The sequence below is a fragment of the Poecilia formosa genome, unplaced genomic scaffold (assembly GCF_000485575.1).
Source record: "Poecilia formosa unplaced genomic scaffold, Poecilia_formosa-5.1.2 Scaffold169, whole genome shotgun sequence".
NCBI classification, from domain to species: domain Eukaryota; kingdom Metazoa; phylum Chordata; class Actinopteri; order Cyprinodontiformes; family Poeciliidae; genus Poecilia; species Poecilia formosa.
The window spans coordinates 752,366-770,747 of record NW_006800108.1 but is presented as its reverse complement, the minus strand read 5'-3'; the positions used below and the strand labels follow the sequence as shown (position 1 = coordinate 770,747).

At 36.9% G+C, this 18,382-nt stretch overlaps 2 protein-coding genes across 2 annotated transcripts; one reads left to right on the top strand and one right to left on the bottom strand.

Moving 5' to 3' along the window:
• The first annotated feature begins 859 nt into the window (after positions 1-859).
• dgat1a (diacylglycerol O-acyltransferase 1a) lies at positions 860-14,272 on the top strand. The gene is made up of 17 exons (XM_007564889.2): positions 860-1,514; positions 4,991-5,078; positions 7,670-7,710; positions 8,045-8,130; positions 8,670-8,722; positions 8,991-9,096; positions 9,306-9,434; positions 9,705-9,779; positions 10,142-10,245; positions 10,333-10,371; positions 10,764-10,805; positions 10,957-11,001; positions 11,179-11,291; positions 11,748-11,813; positions 11,908-11,995; positions 12,313-12,375; positions 12,461-14,272. Exons 1-17 carry the CDS (start codon positions 1,228-1,230, stop codon positions 12,605-12,607), a joined length of 1,572 nt encoding a protein of 523 aa, XP_007564951.1. The 5' UTR covers positions 860-1,227; the 3' UTR covers positions 12,608-14,272.
• Positions 14,273-15,052: 780 nt separating this feature from the next.
• Positions 15,053-18,113, bottom strand: cfap20 (cilia and flagella associated protein 20). The gene is made up of 6 exons (XM_007564888.2): positions 17,770-18,113; positions 16,146-16,225; positions 15,782-15,893; positions 15,504-15,692; positions 15,303-15,416; positions 15,053-15,182 (listed from the first exon to the last, which is right to left on the bottom strand). Exons 1-6 carry the CDS (start codon positions 17,851-17,853, stop codon positions 15,177-15,179), a joined length of 585 nt encoding a protein of 194 aa, XP_007564950.1. The 5' UTR covers positions 17,854-18,113; the 3' UTR covers positions 15,053-15,176.
• Positions 18,114-18,382: the final 269 nt, after the last annotated feature.

The window sequence follows — 18,382 nt, the reverse complement described above, 5'->3', positions numbered from 1 at the left end:
ACTCTTAGTGCACATCAAGCTCAAATATGACAATGTATATTTCAAATGACTAAGAAACTGAAGTGTACTGTTTACTGTAGCAAAGAAAATAAACAAGCAGATTTATGGGGTTTGTAGTAATCAATATTATTAGTTTAATTTTTCAATTCTAGAATTCAATGACGTGTTTTCCTATCATGTAAACCAAATAGACACTGATGTTAAGTGATGATGTTAAACAAAAATACTTTGCTCATTCTTTTAGTTTTTTCTCTTCCAAGAATACACAAAAAAATTAAAGAGTGATGGAAAAAAATACAAACTCTACCACTTTTTAGTGTGCAGCTTGTCAGAAAAAAATGCAAAAATAAAAAAAAAATGAAATTATGTTTCTATTATTTCAATGCTTAAATGCATCAACAATTTAAAGATTCAGTATGTTGCTTCTGACTCTTCCCTTAATCCCTGATGAGCTGCATATTTTCTATGCACAGTTTGATGCACATTTCAGTGAGAAAGACCATCCTCTAGTAACCTTAGTTTAGGTTGAATTTTAATCTAAGCTTCAGTTTTCAGGTTTAGCTTATACTAAGCTTTATGTTTAGTTTATGTTGTCTATGCCTCTAAGTAGCCATGGTCCTGAAGATTGTCATTTTATTTCACTGTATGACAATAAATAAATCTGAATCTGCAGTGTTTTTATACACAGGAGCATAAAAATATAATTTTGCTTGGTGAAAAATAATTGTACTGTCTTAATAGTGAGTTATAGGGGTAGACATTTTTAAGACAAAATTGTAATGTTCCATTAAAAACAAGCAAAAGAATAGGTTTAAGATTGAGAAAGCAGTCATGATTTGATAAAAGTACTACTACGTATAATTAAAAGCTTGCTGGTTGTATTTATTGGTTGGAGCAGCGCTAATCTTTCATGTAGATAAGGAAATAACTTGCGAAAAAACTGCTTCAAATGCGGAAGTTGGTCAACGCGTCAAGCCAGATAGGGGGATGTTTGCTTTATAAACGAAGGTCTGGCAACCGAAAAGAGTCAAACGCACCTTGAGCTTTAGTGGTAGCCTAATAAAGCGCTTCTTTTTTTTTTTCTATACTAGCACTGGCATAGCGCTCCAAGGAGGGAAGTGCTCAGCTGCTGTTTGTTCTGCTGACAAAGAGAGAAAAAAGGAGCGACGACAGTTATGTATTAGCAATGTCTGGCAGATAGAAACTGCGTGACTGAATCCCGCAAAAATGAGCGACACGAAGGGGCCCGCAGCACGCAAGAGGAGGACTACCTTCTCCGGCGGTGGAGGAGCTGCCAGCGTGAAACAAGCCAACGGCACCAAGGTGCATGATGCCGGGGGGAAACCTCCACAGAGTCCCGCTGGAGTCAAAGCAGCGGCGCCGGAGGTTTCCAAGAAGCACGCCAGTCACAATGGGAATGTGGGCAGAGAAGAGACGGGGAAAAAGCAGCAGCAGTCCCGTAACAGTCCGAGGAAGCAAAGCAGTGCGGTGGAAGATATCAACGACAGACTCAGGTAATCGTCGGTCTTTTACAAAAACACGGTCACGGTCCTACGGTAGGCGACGAAGTAAAACAATAATGTTTAGATCCGTTTTAATTCAATCTGTAAACATGCTGTACATCATATTAGGTGTAAGTATGCACCTCTGCCTCCTTGGGGATTTGTGGTATTAAGCTAATTTGGGATACATCTCTGGGTGTTTGCAGCCGCCCAATTAATGATTGTTTCGTTTATAATAAATAAATGGGGCCAATAGTTTCCAACAGAGACCCATCAGACTAATGTTCCCACTCATCCTAGAAGTCTGTAGACTGATATGAACCTTCCCAACTCTCTCCTCTCTTTATTTCTTGCATTTAACAACATTGCGTACATTTTTATCAGAATATATTGTTTTTATAAATGAAAATCCTGACGTCATCATTTTTTTTGTCATTTTCTGTAATTGCAGCAATTACATCTCCAGGTTTTACGGGTTATGTTTCTACCTGCTTCTCACATCGAGGAACTGACATTTTTGCCCACTTTTCTTCACTAAACAGCTGAATCAGATTGAATGATGAGCACCTTGGAAGTACAATTAAATTTGGTCTGACCACCACTTCTCAGCTGGACTTAGGCCTAGACACTGATTGGGCCATTCTAACATGCAAATGTAATTTGATCTAAGCCACTCTATTGCTGCTCTGGCTGCAGGATGAGGGTTGTTGTCTTTCTGGGCTCAGGGATATCAAGAAAATGTGTTATTCTGATAGTACTACTGAATATTGTGATGAAATCCCTGTTGAAATGCCCCCATTTCTCTCGGTTTAACACCTCAACCCCTAGCTGGAATCTGATCACCTGCCCAGGGTTGCTCATGTTTAGCTTGACTCTGCTCTGTCCATGTTAACGTAAAGCATCCTCACAGTGTGATGCTTCCACCATGCTTGACAGTTGAAGTGATGTATTTAAAGTAATCTGTAGAGTTGCCTTTCCTCTGCACAGAGCAGCTTCTTCCAGATGTTTGCTGTCTACTTATGGCTTTTCTTCGTTAAAAATGGCTTTCCTTTTGCCACTCATATTTGAGGAAATGTGGCCAAACACTTTTGAGATGCTTAGTTGCAAAAAGAATTAAAACCCATGTGTCACAGCTACTAGTTCACTAAATTAAATGTCTTTTTCTGGGTACATCACACAGCAGAGAAAGTATGTGCTTTAGTAATTTTTAATCCAACATAAATTATGAAAATGTATCAAAGCACTAATATTGATTTACTGTCGTGATAAGTTTGCCACTTATCTTAGAGATGCATCTGAATCTGTAAAATTGATTTTAAGACATGTTTGGACAAGAAATAACCTCAAGATGGCTAAATAACAACTATGCGATTATTTTTTTTATTTTTGTCAGACATGCCAGACTCCTTAAAAAGTCATTTTTATGCTGAATATGTATCTACAAAGTGTAAAGAATTGAGCCTGACTAATAATGTGGTGTCATACTAAGTGATGTGAATTCTAGTAACACAGGAAACCTTGAAACTAGGTCATTGTCTTACTTGCTATGAGGTTTTAGTGTGAGGGAGAGAGTCATCCTGTTTCATATGTTTTAATCTTGCTTTCAACCTTTTCACCTTTTCAGTGTGTGAAAGGTTTGCACACTGAAAAGGTGTGAAAAACAGCTCAGTGAGTTCTGTTACTGACTCATTTCCTTTCAGATGTCTAGTCCTTTTGTAACACCTTTTTTTTGTTCTTTCTCATGTATAATTGTGGGGGAAAAAATCTGACTGATGAAAAGCCTAAGTTTACTCAATTTTTTCATGATCACACCCTTTGACCTACATTTTCACAACTCTTTGACTGCCTGTTGCAGTGGTTGGAACCCATATTGGATTGCGGGGTGTTACTCATTCAGGGAAAATGATTTCCTAATCAGGCAAGTACAACATGACTGAGTTACCAAAAGGATAGCAGAGCAGAATCTGTATTTTTGAAGAAGAAAGAAGTTCAAAATCATCAATATGGTCTACCTGAGTAAATATTGCATAAAATAAAACGGGGGAATAGTTCTCAACAAGAGTATTTGAATAAATACAGAGAATGCATAGAAGAATATGTTGGATACAAAACAATGATTTCAATGTTAATTACATTGAGTCACAAAGGCTACATTCACACTGCAGTCTAAAGTGACCCAATTCTATTTTTTGTCAAATCTGATATTTTTTTTCTTTTCTTTCTTACTTTCTTTTTTCTTTTTTTTGGCCGTGGCTGTGGAAGCCCATTTCCACCATGGAAGAAAAAATAGAAGACTAACAGGAAATCATAATTTCGACTTTGTAAGTCATAATTTCGACTTTCAAAGCCAAAATTTTGACTTTGAAAGTCGAAATTATGATTTCCTGTTGGTCTTTTATTTTTTCTTTCATGGCAGAAATGGGTTTCCATAGTTCACACTTCCAGATATGTTAGACTTGTATGTGTTCCCCTGTGTGAACTGCAAATGACCTGAAAGTGTCCAACATTTTGCCAACCACCATAAAAGCAGTGCTCAGTGTTTGTGAAAGTAGCTTACGATTTTAAAGTTGTTGTCCAATCAGAGCAGCACATTAACAACTTGATCCTCATTACACTCCGCCATGATTGATGTTTTTCTTCCTGCTTTCGCGTGTCAGGACACAGGATAGAGACGTTTGTCGGGTGTCGGTGACGTTCATTTCGGACAAATGCGACTTGGAAGTTAGATCACATTTGAATCCGATACGTTTCGAATATCAGAGGCTGCGTTCACACTCCAGGCTGAAGTGACCCAATTACGATTTTTTTTGACTTAATGTGACCTGTATCTGATCTTTTCATGACAGTCTAAACAGCACAAGTCGGATTCTTTTCGAATGCGATCCATATCCGATACGTATCCGATTCAAGTGCGACCCGGTCGTATTCATCTGAACTGAACGTCACTATTCTGTGTCTTGATAAGCGCAAGCGTGAAAAAAAAACAACCATGACGAACTATAATGGGGATTAAGTTGTTAATGTGCTGCTCCGGTCGGACAACAACTTCAAATGTGTAAGCTAAGCTCCACCGTTAGCCTCCATATTTACTTCCGCAAACATTGAGCACTTCTTCTTTTTATGGCAGTTGGCAGAACGCTGACGCTATAGCGCCCTCTACTGGGCATGCGGGACATTTTCAGGTCGTTTGCCTGTTCACTGCAGAACGCATGCAGGTTGCATTTATTTGGCAGTATGAATGGCCACGGCAAAAAACGATTTAACACACACACACACAAAAAAAAATCGGAATTGGATCATTTCAGGCTGCAGGGTGAACGCAGTCAAATTCTGGTGTCTTTCTATTAATGACAATGTTACCTTTTCTATTTACTTATTGTTGATGAGTTCAGGAAACTTTGACAGATAATGTAATCACTGGGTATTTAATCATTAAACCAAACATTTACTCAAAATACTTGAAGTTTTATTTCCATTTTGTTTTGCAGCTGCCATGTCCTACAGGAATCTCTCCTAAGCTCAGCCAGCGGCTACAGCAACTACAGAGGAATCCTAAACTGGTGTGTTGTCATGCTGGTGAGTAAAACTGTGTGGGCATTGAAAGATGTTTCTTTCAATGCCCACCACATGTGGTGTCTTTGCACCACATGTGGCAATTACAGATGCTGTTTCAAGCAGGCTTAGAAACACTCTGGCGATATTAAGACGAAACAGTGTGTCCAATGAAAAATGCAAGCTGCATTTAGTGACAAACAGTGACTGAGAAAATGTGCTGCTCTGACCAATTTTCACTACATACCAGACAGCATTAAGATGAATTATAAGGAGTTAATGTCATTTTGATGGCATGTTTGATTGCTTTATTAATGTCAAAGTTTAGTATTTTATCACTTCAAAATATTGCACTTGCGTTTGATGCCATTCCGGACAAATTGGCGAGTGCCAGTGTTCAGATGTCATAATTTCACATTTCCTCAACAGAAAATGTATTGAGGTGCTGCTGCTGTTACGGTTTATTATATTATTACACAGATTTTTGTGTGCGTTTTTAACTGAACTGATCACCTACAGTAACGTATAATAAAAATCAGTAATAGAAGTGGTGTACTTTATAAATCAATGGCTAAAAGTCTTATTTATATAGCTAAATATTGAAAACCTGAGCCATGCAGAGAGGGAGAGTAAATAATTGCTAATTTTGTCAGTAATTAGGGATTACCTTTTTATTTGTTTAATGCTCCTAAATCTTTGGCTCAAAAGTATCGCCCAGAGAGGATCACAAGCTGCTTCTAGGAAATTGTTTCCAAAGTTTTTCTAAAAACCAACCCTAATTTGCACTCCGACTAAAATAATCCTGTTTTGAATGTTTATATCTCTATGACAACCATGTTTTATGCTGTTTGCCGTCACCACCTGGCTTTGCTTACGCTTTTTAGAGAGAGTCTTTGTTCAGAGGGTTACAAGCCAAACTACAGAGGGTTTAACTTGTATGTCTTGAATGTTATTTGTTGGCTAATTTGCTTTTTACTGCCATTGGCTATATTCCAAGGAAGTCGTCTGCAGAGGTGCAAGTTTCCACAGAGGAAATATTGGATGTTATGCGTGTTTATCCTTGAGTATAAACATATCAGAATACCAGAAATCCGTGCTTGTCGTTCTGTTGTATTTCTGTGATTGCTGGGGAATAATGGAGAATCATTGTGAGAACGCATAGGTTTTATTTATGAATTGGGATTAAGCCCTGATGAGATGAAAGAAGAGATCAACAGGAAAACCAGGTCAGACCAAAATAAAACTTCCCTTTTTCCCCTAACCAGACAAAATCTTTGATAATTCAGCCTTTAGAAGCTGAATTTTCTCCAAATCATATTTGTATGTCAGTAGGATAAAGTTCATTCAACTCTAGTATCTCCTTCTATTTTTATCCTACCTGCCACTAAAACCTGTTTTGTCTCATCATCTAAAGGCACTGAAATATACTTTCTCTCATCAAAATGTGTTGCATTTCTGGTGCAGTTGGATTCATATGGGGTGGGAAAAAAGTTTGTCACAAGTATTTCAAACATTATGCATAGCAACTCATTTAATCAAATTATAAACTTGTGCAATTGATTGGACTGTTTTGCACTTTTTATTAAAATAAATTTCATATTAAATTTGTGCACTGTGGCATTGACTTCTTATAGTAATGTTAAACAAATCTGTCTCACTAAAGTATTTAAAAAGTGTAATTCAAAGTAATATGCTTCAAGTATTTCTATTTGTTCATTTTGAGGATTTTAGCTAACAGCTAATTAATGAAAAAAAAAAAGCTTCCCCTTGATTTCACTCGTGTTGTAAAAGTGTCAGTATTCCTGCTGTTCACTTACTTCAGTCGACCTCCCCTCACTCTCTAACCTCTCTGTGCTTTTGGAGAGTGATGGACACACTGGTACAGCTGGACTGTTGCGAGAACCCGTTTTGCAATCATTTTGCTTCACAAAGGCCAATAGTCCCTTCATTCACGATGAACCTCGTTTATCTCAAAGCTTACTAAGGCAAAGGTTAGCAGTTCGGACAAAGGACATTATTGAATTCAAACCATAGAATATCCTCTTTAACATGATTATGTCATGCCTCTGATTATGCATTCATTCAGAAACTCTCTTATAGAAACCGTGACAGATCTAAAAATGGTGTGCATGAGTCTTACACACTGTGTACTTCTGCAGTCCGTTTTATATCCTACAAGGTGAAGCTGAACCTTGAACTTAATTGCTTAACGATATCATAGTGATTTTAGCTAGCAGAGGGAGCAGCTGCAGGGATTTGTTGCCACGTTTAGGTGTGAAACAAATGTGATTGATTTTGACAGATGTCACTCAGCCTGTAATCTCTTCCTCTTTGTGTGTTTTATGGGTAGGTACTGTTTGGTCTTGTTAAGCTACTTTTCTGTTCTTGCTTAGAACAATACCTGACTCTGTATACAGTGAAAGAAAAACGGGTCAGTCTGCAGGCAGATCTGACCAGAGTTAATAGATTCGAAAACAACGATCAGGAGATTTAAAGCTGAGCATTTTTTAAATCGTCTTTGCAAAGTTCAGGCTCGATGAATTACCAGAAGAAATTATTCCTTTTCTTTGACTTGAATTGCTTCTTATCTTTTGCTTTTCTATTTTTCCTTGTAGGTGCTCAGTAATGCACGACTCTTCTTGGAGAACATCATCAAGTGAGTGTGCACAAACACAGAAGCCACATATGTATAGATATATGTACGCAAACATGTTTGGACTTCCATTTACTCCCAGGGTCCAGCAAATGTCACTGCAACAATTGTAATAAAATAAATTCAACTTACAGAAATTTCAAACTAATCTGAATCACTATAACATTTTAATTAGTACTGTAATCCATGACTTCCTGTTTCCCTGAAATATAAACTTGCAGCACTACAGAGACTAACAACTCTTAGTCCTGTGGCTGGGTGCTGGGGCGGCCGTTCGTCCAGTCTCTCTGTTGATTTAACCACATGGCTGTAAAACGATCTTGTTTTCTTCCTCCAGGTACGGCATCCTAGTAGATCCAATCCAAGTCGTGTCTCTTTTCTTGAAGGACCCCTACAGCTGGCCAGCAGCCTGCCTGATCATTGGTATGAAGCCTCCGTTTTATTGATATAATGGAAATTAAAATTACTACACTTTAGTATTTACAGATGATACAAAGAAGTTTTTTTTTTAGTTACATTTGTGTTTCAGCTCTCATCTGGCATCACAGTGTATCTTTGGAGCTCATGATATGAGACGCAAACAAAATGCAAAATACGGATCAAATTTTATTTAAAGCACAAAGATTTGATTAATTTAGTCTGACCTGAAACCTGAAATGTGTTATTTATAGTAGCTAAATGACACTTGCAGACACTTTACAAAACAAATTTGTACATTTTATATCCTGAAACGTCTAATCCAATCACTCCAGTCATTTAGAGATCTTCGAATTCAGTTTATCAGACTGAGATCTGTAGCTGTTTCTCACTGCTAGTTGTTTTTGTGAGATGTTGATTATTGTAAACGTAGCTGAAGGAAAAGCTTTACTTGTACGTTTCATGCTATAATCAGTGTGTTTTGGTAAGTCTTGGTATTCATGTATTGTTGCAGCTCATGAAACTGTTCCTCTTATTTGTTTTAGCGTCCAACCTGTTCATCCTGACAGCCTTGTACGTAGAGAGGCGTCTGGCAGTGGTAGGTCCATATAATGATCTACATGGGCTCTTTTTCATTTAACACACATTTTCATTTAACTCCTTAAACTCGTTTATTGTTCCCAGACATCGTAAACGGGATTGAATTATCCTTTTATGGCATTTCACGATGTGCTTTATTAGCCCAGCAGTGCTCATATTTATGACTGCTCTGACCTGCATAACTTCATTCTCACAGCTGATAACTCTTTAATTGTTACTATGGCAAAAGTGAAAAAAAGATGCATATTCTCTGTAATGTTTGCCAGGGTACGATCTCTGAAACTACCGGAAGGATTCTTCACATTTTCAACCTCACGTTCATGTTGACCTTCTCCTCTGCCACGGTCCTCTCTGTGACCTCCATGACCCCAGGTGTGTTTAAATGCACAATAAGACACCAACTCTAACCTTTAATCTTTGGTACTAATGTTTAGCATGCGTGTCATTTTACTTTAAAATCATAGAAGTTATCTTATTTTTCATTTTGACCATGAATATGGCCAAATAGATCTTTTTTGTTTTAGTGTATATACTTTAATTTTTTTACTCCTCATATTAATGGTCGTTTCCTTGTCTGTCAGTGGGTGGTGTTTTTTCTCTAGGAATCTACACTGTGCTGTTTCTCAAGCTTTACTCTTATCAGGACGCCAACAGGTGGTGCAGAGAGATCAGACAAGCCAAAGCCAAAAGCCTAACGCGATCATATTCATGTAAGTGTATCTGCATTCACTGACGAGTAAATAAAGCATCCTGACTGGAGAAGTAAGCCAAGAGAGGCGTTTGTCTATTTAGCAGAGTTTAATTTTGTTAAAGAGCTTTCTTACGTAATGGTGGTGCAGGAAAGAGAGCATGGAGTAAATAAAAGAAGCAAAATATTACCTCTCCATAACCTTTGGTTGTTTGGACTCTGTAAATTTACTTTAGACCGATGAGAGTAATAATCCCTAAATTCAGTCCGTTTTCTCTCCTTCTGTTTGTAGGTCCTGATGTTCAGCAGTCAAACGGCTCAGCAGTTCACTCTCTGGTCTCCTACCCAGGAAACCTCACACACAGAGGTACGTTTTAATCCAGGCAAAGCAGAAACATTTACATGAAACATGAAACATCTGGCATGTATTTGAAGCTTGTTGCCCAAAGATGATGAACAGTTTTATTAAATTGTTCCAGTTTAACATTAATAAGTCTTTTTACATTGACTCCAAAATCAGATGCAGATAGTAATGGTACAAATCAGTTTACTACATCGCATCAGTTGTAGATGGAGCAAATATTTAATCTGGTTAATATTTGACATGTAGATATTTAGTGTTCCAGAACACGACAATCCTCAGAGTTTAAGTAGAAATCAAGTGAACTTGTTCTTTTGTTTCTTTAGTGTTGGATAACCGGTTGACCTGACTTGTTTATTTGTCTTCAGACATGTACTACTTTGTTTTTGCCCCAACTCTGTGCTACCAGCTCAACTTCCCTCGATCTCCACGGATACGTAAACGGTTCCTGATAAGGCGGCTTTTCGAAATGGTGAGAAGACGTTTGTAACATTATGAATCACAGCAGGTGTAGCTGTGTGAAGCTTTCGTTTCATTCATGACTTCTCATCTTTTCCAGCTTTTTCTTATGCAGTTGTTGGTGGGATTGATACAGCAGGTATGATTGAATTTTATATTAGTCACAGCATAAGAATAACACAAATTCACAAATTAACATGAAAGGTCTAATGTGATTATTCAACCTTCTAATATGCAAAATAAAAAACAGAAGCAACATTTTTATCACAGACCTATATTTTTGTTTGCTTTTGTGGTTGACCTGTTCTGTCCAGGTTCAAATTGTTCTTAATTTTGAGTCAGCGTTGCAGTTTGAACCGGAGTTTTACTTTCAGTCTGAATAAACCACTTACTATGACTTTTTACTTCAGTTTCATCAGTAGAAATACTCACTTTTCCTCATACAAAGAGGCAGTTCTGACCATTTTCTATCATACTTATTGATTTACCGACTGAAATTAAACAAAATTAATTAAAATACGTCTCTTTCAGTGGATGGTTCCCACAATTCAAAATTCTATGAAACCTTTCCGGGTATGTACACCGTTTGTCTACTGACAAAATTATTATTATTTAACAGTTTTTGGAATATTAACCATATAAGATGGTTATCTCTTGTATACAGGATATAAAAAGTTTAATCCCTGATATTAAGAGTTAATATTTTCTTCCTTGCTTGTTGCAGGAAATGGATTTTTCTCGGATGGTGGAGCGATTGCTCAAGTTAGCAGTGAGTGTCAGCGCAGAACCTTAAAATTTGCAGACTAATGAATAAATAACAAAATATAGTATTTAAGCTAAGAATATCTTTTAATGCAGGACAACATCCCTGCTTGATATTCTCTGTTATTAGGATGTGTTGGTGTGATCTAACCAACCCAAACTTCTTCCTGCTCTCCTCTCTCAGGTCCCCAACCATCTAATATGGTTGATATTCTTTTACTGGTTTTTCCATTCCTCTATGAATGTTGTGGCAGAACTGCTGCAGTTTGGAGACAGGGAGTTCTACAGGGACTGGTGGTGAGTTGAGTTTATGTTCAAGTTTGAGCTGAAAGTGCAAATTTAAACACTTGATTTTGCCAACGTATAAAATGTGCAAACACATCGGCACCAATCGGACTTTTACTTTGCTAACCCAGATCTCTGTTTCTCTTTGAGCTCTTATAATTATTAAAACCTGGTGTTTGAAACTGGCTTGCAAAGTATGAGCTTGATGTAGATGCATAGTAGAAAAATAAAATGCCTCTAAATTTTCTAAAAGAAGAAAAATAATATAATCGTTATAAAATCTCTGAACTCTGTTGAATTTAGGAAATGTTCAACTTTCCTTTCTGATTAAAATTAATTAATTTCAGATTTTATTTATTGTTGTTGTAGTTGTCAATCACAAAAACATTTTTAGAAAACATTATATGGTGTTTGATTCGCGTCTACTGGTTTTATAAATCATGACTTTTCCTTTCTGTCCCATTTCAGGAACTCGGAGACCGTCACATATTTCTGGGCTAACTGGAATATCCCTGTTCACAAATGGTGCCTGAGGTGAGGTCAAAACTCCTGGGTATTAAGTTAACGCCGTGTGTAAGTGTGTTATTATTTGGCTAAATTAAATTGTGTGTTTGTGCCTGTTTTACAGACATTTCTACAAGCCGATGCTAAAAAGAGGGACCAACAAGTTTCTGGCTCAAACTGCTGTCTTCTTAGTTTCTGCGTTCTTCCATGAGGTAAGGGACAATTTTTCTCTCCTTGGATATTTTTATGTAAATGTTATTTTTATCCCTTCAGTTCTGCTAATGAAAAGCTTTTTTCAGACAGAAACAAAAAAGTCTGACTGAAATTAGGAAAATAACTTCAAAATGACTGGCTGGAAAGTTTCTGTTATGTTGAATGTTACAGAACATTTCTTAGCATTAAGAGCCCATAACATTTTAACATGTTGGCAAAATAATAAATAGATGTAGACTAATTCATTCCACGTCGACGCCTTAAAGGAGAGTGTGTCGTTTCTAAAGCCCATTTAATCTGGATTCTCTCTCCTCAGTACCTGGTTAGCATTCCTCTGAAGATGTTCAGACTTTGGGCCTTTATGGGAATGATGGCTCAGGTAAAACACTCAGAATCATTTATTTCTGTTTGTTTGTTTTCATATCTCTCTGGTTTCCACTTATTCCCACTTTTCCTCCCCGCAGGTTCCTCTGGCTTGGTTTGTGGGTCGCTACCTGAACGGAAACTACGGCAACGCGGCCGTCTGGCTCTCGCTCATCATTGGGCAGCCCATTGCAGTGCTGATGTATTTCCATGACTACTATGTTATTCATCATGGAAGCACTAAATAGCCCAGGGAGGTGGGGGTGGGGGGAAAACTGAGATGAGCCGAAAGGAAACTGTAAAGCAAGTGACTCTCCTGCTTTAATTTTTGCACTTTGAGGGGACAGGACCACAACATGTCGGGGGAACAACGAAGGACATTTATACGACAGGAAAGTGTTAAACTTTCACCTTTTGTCAACCTCCAATCAAACTAAACCTCACGAAGCAGCGCCACCATCTGTTCATTTCATCTTTTGTGATTTGATCTTGGACTCGAACTGAATCAGCTCTGTGATGAATGTCAAAGGAAGGAATTCCCCGTTTCTTTGTTTTTGTTTGTTTGAAGCCAGATATTTGCTTCCAATTCTGTAAGCGCCACCAAAGATGCACTTAGCGAACCTCTGAGTTGAAATCCATATTTTCTAGACTTGAGCGTTTTGAAAGGACGGCGCTCCGCTTTGAAAACTTATTACACTCGCCAGGTGCAATAAATGTGAACCACTGCCAGGCAAACGCATCCAGAAGTGAATCTTGCCTCTTTTAAATGAGATTTGCTTCTGTGTAAGTGGCTAAGAAGCTTAAAACTTCAGGTGTCCCGGTTTTGACGTTGACCACAATTTACCTTTAATTCCAATAATGTTCATCCTATTTGTGCAATACAGTATTATATATTATTGTTGTTGTTAAAATTATCTTTATAATAATGATTTATAAGGACCAGGCATCCCTTCCCAGAAGAACTGAATGGACCAAGGACAATAATGTGGAGTAACTTAACCAATCATGACTCTGCTTTATGATTCCTCTGTGGTCTGCACATCATTTTACCTGTCAAATGATTTCATGCTTTAAAAAAATGTTCTGTTATATTTTGCTGCAGTGACATTTTTTTTCTTGTTCCTATAATTTAAACCAATGATATTTTTGCACTTTATTGAGATGCATGCTATTGGGGGGAAAAAAGCAATAGATTTCTATGAATGTACCGTCTTAAGTTATGTAATTCTTTAGAAAAATTGTTAGATTAAGTTATATTCTGACATGTTGAAGTTTCCTAGTATTATGATAAAAGCAGAAGAGTTCTTACAGTATTTGATCTAATTGCAAATATTTTGCAGCAAATTAAAATATAATTTTACATTTCTTTCCCACCTAGTTTCAGAAAAAAAACCTGCTAGATTTCTCTATCAGAAACAAGTGCCTGCTGTAAGTAAATATTTAAATTATAAGTTATGCCAAAACTTTCAGGAGCTGTGATTTAAATAGTGTTTTGTTTTGTAATTTATTTGGGGAAAATAAGATTTGAATTTAATTGCAATGCAATAATCCTGTTTTCGGAGTATTTCAGAACACAGTGGGAATATTGAGAATAACATCCTGGCTCACTTTGATCCACTTGTGCCAAATCTGACTAAATGTTGGCAGCAAAGTAAAATCTAAAAGAAAAGAAAAATCTTTCCAGAGGTACAGATGGGAAAGTTTGCGGTCGTTTGGTTTGACTGAAACACACCAGAGGTAATTTTAGTTCAGGAGTTTTGACTGAATTATTGGATACAACTTGTAAAATGAATGAATTTCTTAACAGATTTGTTTGTACCGTGTTAAGAAGTCTAGGTAAAACGACTGTTTTGTAAATTTTCTTATCTTTCAGTTGAAAAATCTTTCTGCTGATTAAAGATATCTGCTCTCAAGTTTTTGTTTTTAGTATTTTAAATGCAAACTGGATTTCCAGCATTTAAACTAATACAAGTACTGATTAAACACTCCCAATTACACTAAAGACGGGGAAAAAACAATCTGCCAAATATCACAAAATATTTAAAAGTGGCAGTTTAAATAAAAGTGGAAATAATTACTTGAAGGTGGAATTTATTATACAATCCCAACTTTTATATTTTTTTCAATTTTATAGTTGCTCAAACATTTTTAAGGACGAAGTAATGGACATGTTTATTTAAATAACATTTGAATGAACAGTATTTTATATAATTTATACATTTAAATTTGCTAAACTGTTGTGCGTTGGTGAAATACTTGAATAAATGACATCAATTTCAACATTAAATGGTTTAAATTTTAATTCCCACATGCAATATATGAATAATTTATAGACACATGCATTTGTGTTGAGATTTTTTAAAATTATTTAAAGCATAACACCATATTTATCACTTGTTTAGAAAGTAGATGAATAATTAAATCGTATATTATTTGCAATAAATTTGGAAATGATGTATTTAGGAATTGAATAAATAAATGTATGACCAACCATTATACACACATTATTGAAATGTTAAAAACCTCATATTGATTTTTCAGTAGTCGCACACAACAAAACTTTTAGATCAATTGAGCCATTTCCCTCCCAACATTATCTAGTTGTTGCTCAAAATGCACCTGAATCAGCTTTTTAAGCGTTATTACTGTTGTGCTAATCATTACCTAAAAGGAAAAATACACAGAAAGACAAATGGCTCCATAAAAAGCTTTTATTACAGACAGCATCACAACAGAGCACTAGGCACACGACATGTTCCCAAATACATCTAGACGAAATAAATCTCCCCTCCAACAGCTGGGCCACTGCAGCTGGCTTTATTGCTGAAAGAGGACAAAAAGTGTTTTAAAAGAACATCCAGACAAGGAAAAACTCCTTCAAACGTTATTTAAACGAATGAAAAATGAATTTGACTAATCAGTCCTCCAGAGGCGTGCGCTCACCTTGGCCTTCTGGTTCTGGACAGGCAGATAGAGCTTGAACTCTGCAGGGAGCTCGTCCTCAGAGTAGAGTCTGTCTGAAAAATAAACCCTCCTGATACGACAGTTTGCATGAATCTGAGAAGAGAAGGAGTTGAACGTCAGCGAGAGCAAGAAAAGCACCGACGAAGCGTGTTCAGTGCCGGCAGACGGCGGCGTGCTCGCCTGTACGCGCAGCGTCTCTGTGTAGTTGGTCCCGTATGCTCTCCTGGTGAAGTCCGACAGGTTGAACTGAATCTGGTTCCAGCCGTCGTCCAGCCTCATCGGCATGGTGCAGATGAACGGCTTCACCCGCGTTGTGCTCTGGTAGTTGCTCGCCCGAAACCGCCGCCGGACGTTTTTATCGTCCAGCACCTGAGAGGATGTGGAAAAAAAAAACAAAAAACGTGAATCTCAGCCGCTGACGGATGTCGGCAGCACATGGAGGACCTCTGAATCTGTACCTGGACTTCAAACGTGAAGTATTTCCTTAAGTTCTTGATAATCATCACCAAAAAGGGAAGCTTGATCCCGAGAGTCTTCTTGGGATCAGCAGGACACGTTATGTAGGTGGTGCTGCATAGAGATTAGCAAGGATATTAAAACAAACACACGTCACTTCTGCTATATTTTAGATTTTTCAACCTTTTCAGCACAATGTTGACATTAAGAAAATCAACCACGGAGGTAAACACTGACACCTAGGGGTAGTTCAGAATCTCCATTTAAAGTTTGGACTGTGGGAACAGATCCTCATAGACACAGACAGTTTGGTTTAAGAACACCAAACTCTAAAAGCACTGGAAAACCACTTAAACATAAACTCACCTGACGTTTGTTCCCTCAATCTCCAGCACGTTTGAATGGATGTCATTGTCAGCGACTCTTTTGATGTGACCGTTTCTCACCTGACGACACAAAGAAGCAGGTTGAACTCTTGCTTTCTGCGGACCGTTTCATCGATGAATCATTTTTTGGTGTAATTCTGGAGCCTACTGAAGCTTTGTGAAGTGCGAAACAAAAGTTTAAATTGAACTTATTTTAATAATCAGTAAAATGTTATACTGTAATTATTAAAAAAAATAAAATAAATGAAAGCTGGTGGAGATACTGACAAGTAAACCTATTATTTAGTTTGGAATCAAAATTACTTCATTAATGTTCAGATCATTTTGAAACAACCACCTATTTTCAGAGTTGCTACTGAAGGATTTCAAGGAGCAAAAACAGAAAAAGTCAGGGAAAAAGAAAGTACATCCTTTTTCAATCCTTGGGTTTTATAAACAGTGATGTACTTAGACGTAGGGCTAGATTGGCTCTTATTATCTACAGGCTAAACTTGAAAAACTTATATTTCCTCTATTCTACTCGAGGCCCACCATAGCTTTTCATGTGGCCCTCTAGACTCCAAATTACATCAATAAGTCCTTTCAGTTTTTCACACAAAATCAACAACTCTCCACTTTTATTTTCTGATTTTACTGCAGATTTGCTGAAAATTGGACACAAACATTGAGCTTAAGTGACTGCTGCCTCAGCCTTACTTGATGTGAAGTTATGGTCCGTGACTGATACGGCGATTAATAAAAAGTCACATTCAATGTCATAAATTGTAAACATTACTGCAAATATTTCCAAACTATTACAACAAAAACTTAAAATTTGATTGCAAAAAAACACCAAAAGAATCACAAAATCCTGGAGGAACAGCTATTTATTTATATTTTAACAGTTTAATTTGTTTTGTCAACATATTCTGGCACAATCTGTATTATCTGATCTTTACCAGGTTCTAAAATTACTTACATCTATCACAATATGTACAAAACCCTATAAAAACTCCACACAGACATCATTTATTAAATACAGCATGAATGAAGCAAAACATAAACGCCCCTGATTGAGAAACTAAAGTGTTTTTGTCTATGACCGTCTCCATAGCAACGCATCGCAATCCAGCTGAATATCGTTGCTGTTTTGTTTTGTTTTTGTATGGTTTTTACATAAAGGAGGGTAGATTTTTAAGATTTTTTAGGTCAAATCATTATATATCGTATATCTTTCTACTTAAAAAATAGCAGCCTTAAACTGAAGGAGGGCCTAGTTTCGTATTAAAAGCACAGACGCATAAATCAGATAAACAAATGTTGTCCAAGTTTTGGATTCAGATTTTTATCAAACGTCCCCAATCATTACTATTTTAATGATTTTAATGCCTGGTTAGAGTTCAGGAATAACTAATGTAACCAAGCTATTAAAAAAACTTCAGCACCAAAACGGTCGATGTTTAAAGGTTTTTAAATTATTAAGTTAGGACAAAAGAACTATCTAAACCAAATTGACAGCTTAATAAAAGTAGCACATGATACCAGGTAGCTTTAGCACTACTTAGCAGATCATGCTAATTTGAAATAAGCTCTCACCGACAGACAAAATCCAAATTACTACTTACTTTTTTGTCCCATATTTGAAGCGGTTTGCTTCCGATGCTGTATAATACAGATAAAAACCCGCTTTGAAAAGTGTTCTTGAACATTTTCTACGCCGTTAACACACCCGTTTCCAGCGACGAGTTTGTTTACCAGCTTTACTTCCGGTCCCCAATACAATGTGAAATAAGCTGTTCCGCTCTCAGATAAAACAAATATCGGTGTAACGTAAAATTACACTCGTAGTGGTATTGACTCGATAAAATACGCATATCCCAAAAGGGAAATGTAAGACAACAGAGGTCAGCTTTTAACAATTGTTTTGGTGCTGCTAGGGAACATTTCTTTATCGTGTTTAAACGGAGTTTTAAATGTTGACACAGTAACCAAGTCGTCATAGTAACCATAGAAGCGCTGAGTTGCAGTCTGGGTAGAAACTATACGTCAGTGTGTCCGCCATATTGTGAAGGCAAGTTTGTTTTAAAATCAAGGCAGGGGGACATTTCTTTATACCAGAAATAAAGAATTGAAAAGAAAAAGAACATTTTAATAGATAAACAAATGAACATAATTTATGCACATAAATTATTTATGACAGACAGCCATACAATGTATTAACACGCAAAAAAGAGCTTG

What these genes read in the sequence shown, in the direction of transcription:
- dgat1a (XM_007564889.2), top strand. Translation starts at nt 1,228, where the DNA reads ATGAGCGACACGAAGGGGCCCGCAGCACGCAAGAGGAGGACTACCTTC. An exon ending in CCTAACGCGATCATATTCAT is followed by an intron (nt 9,435 to 9,704) that starts GTAAGTGTATCT and finishes TTCTGTTTGTAG; the next exon opens with GTCCTGATGTTCAGCAGTCA. An exon ending in TAAGGCGGCTTTTCGAAATG is followed by an intron (nt 10,246 to 10,332) that starts GTGAGAAGACGT and finishes CATCTTTTCCAG; the next exon opens with CTTTTTCTTATGCAGTTGTT.
- cfap20 (XM_007564888.2), bottom strand. Translation starts at nt 17,853, where the DNA reads ATGTTCAAGAACACTTTTCAAAGCGGGTTTTTATCTGTATTATACAGC. An exon ending in TTCAAATATGGGACAAAAAA is followed by an intron (nt 16,226 to 17,769) that starts GTAAGTAGTAAT and finishes TTGTGTCGTCAG; the next exon opens with GTGAGAAACGGTCACATCAA. An exon ending in ATTGAGGGAACAAACGTCAG is followed by an intron (nt 15,894 to 16,145) that starts GTGAGTTTATGT and finishes ATCTCTATGCAG; the next exon opens with CACCACCTACATAACGTGTC.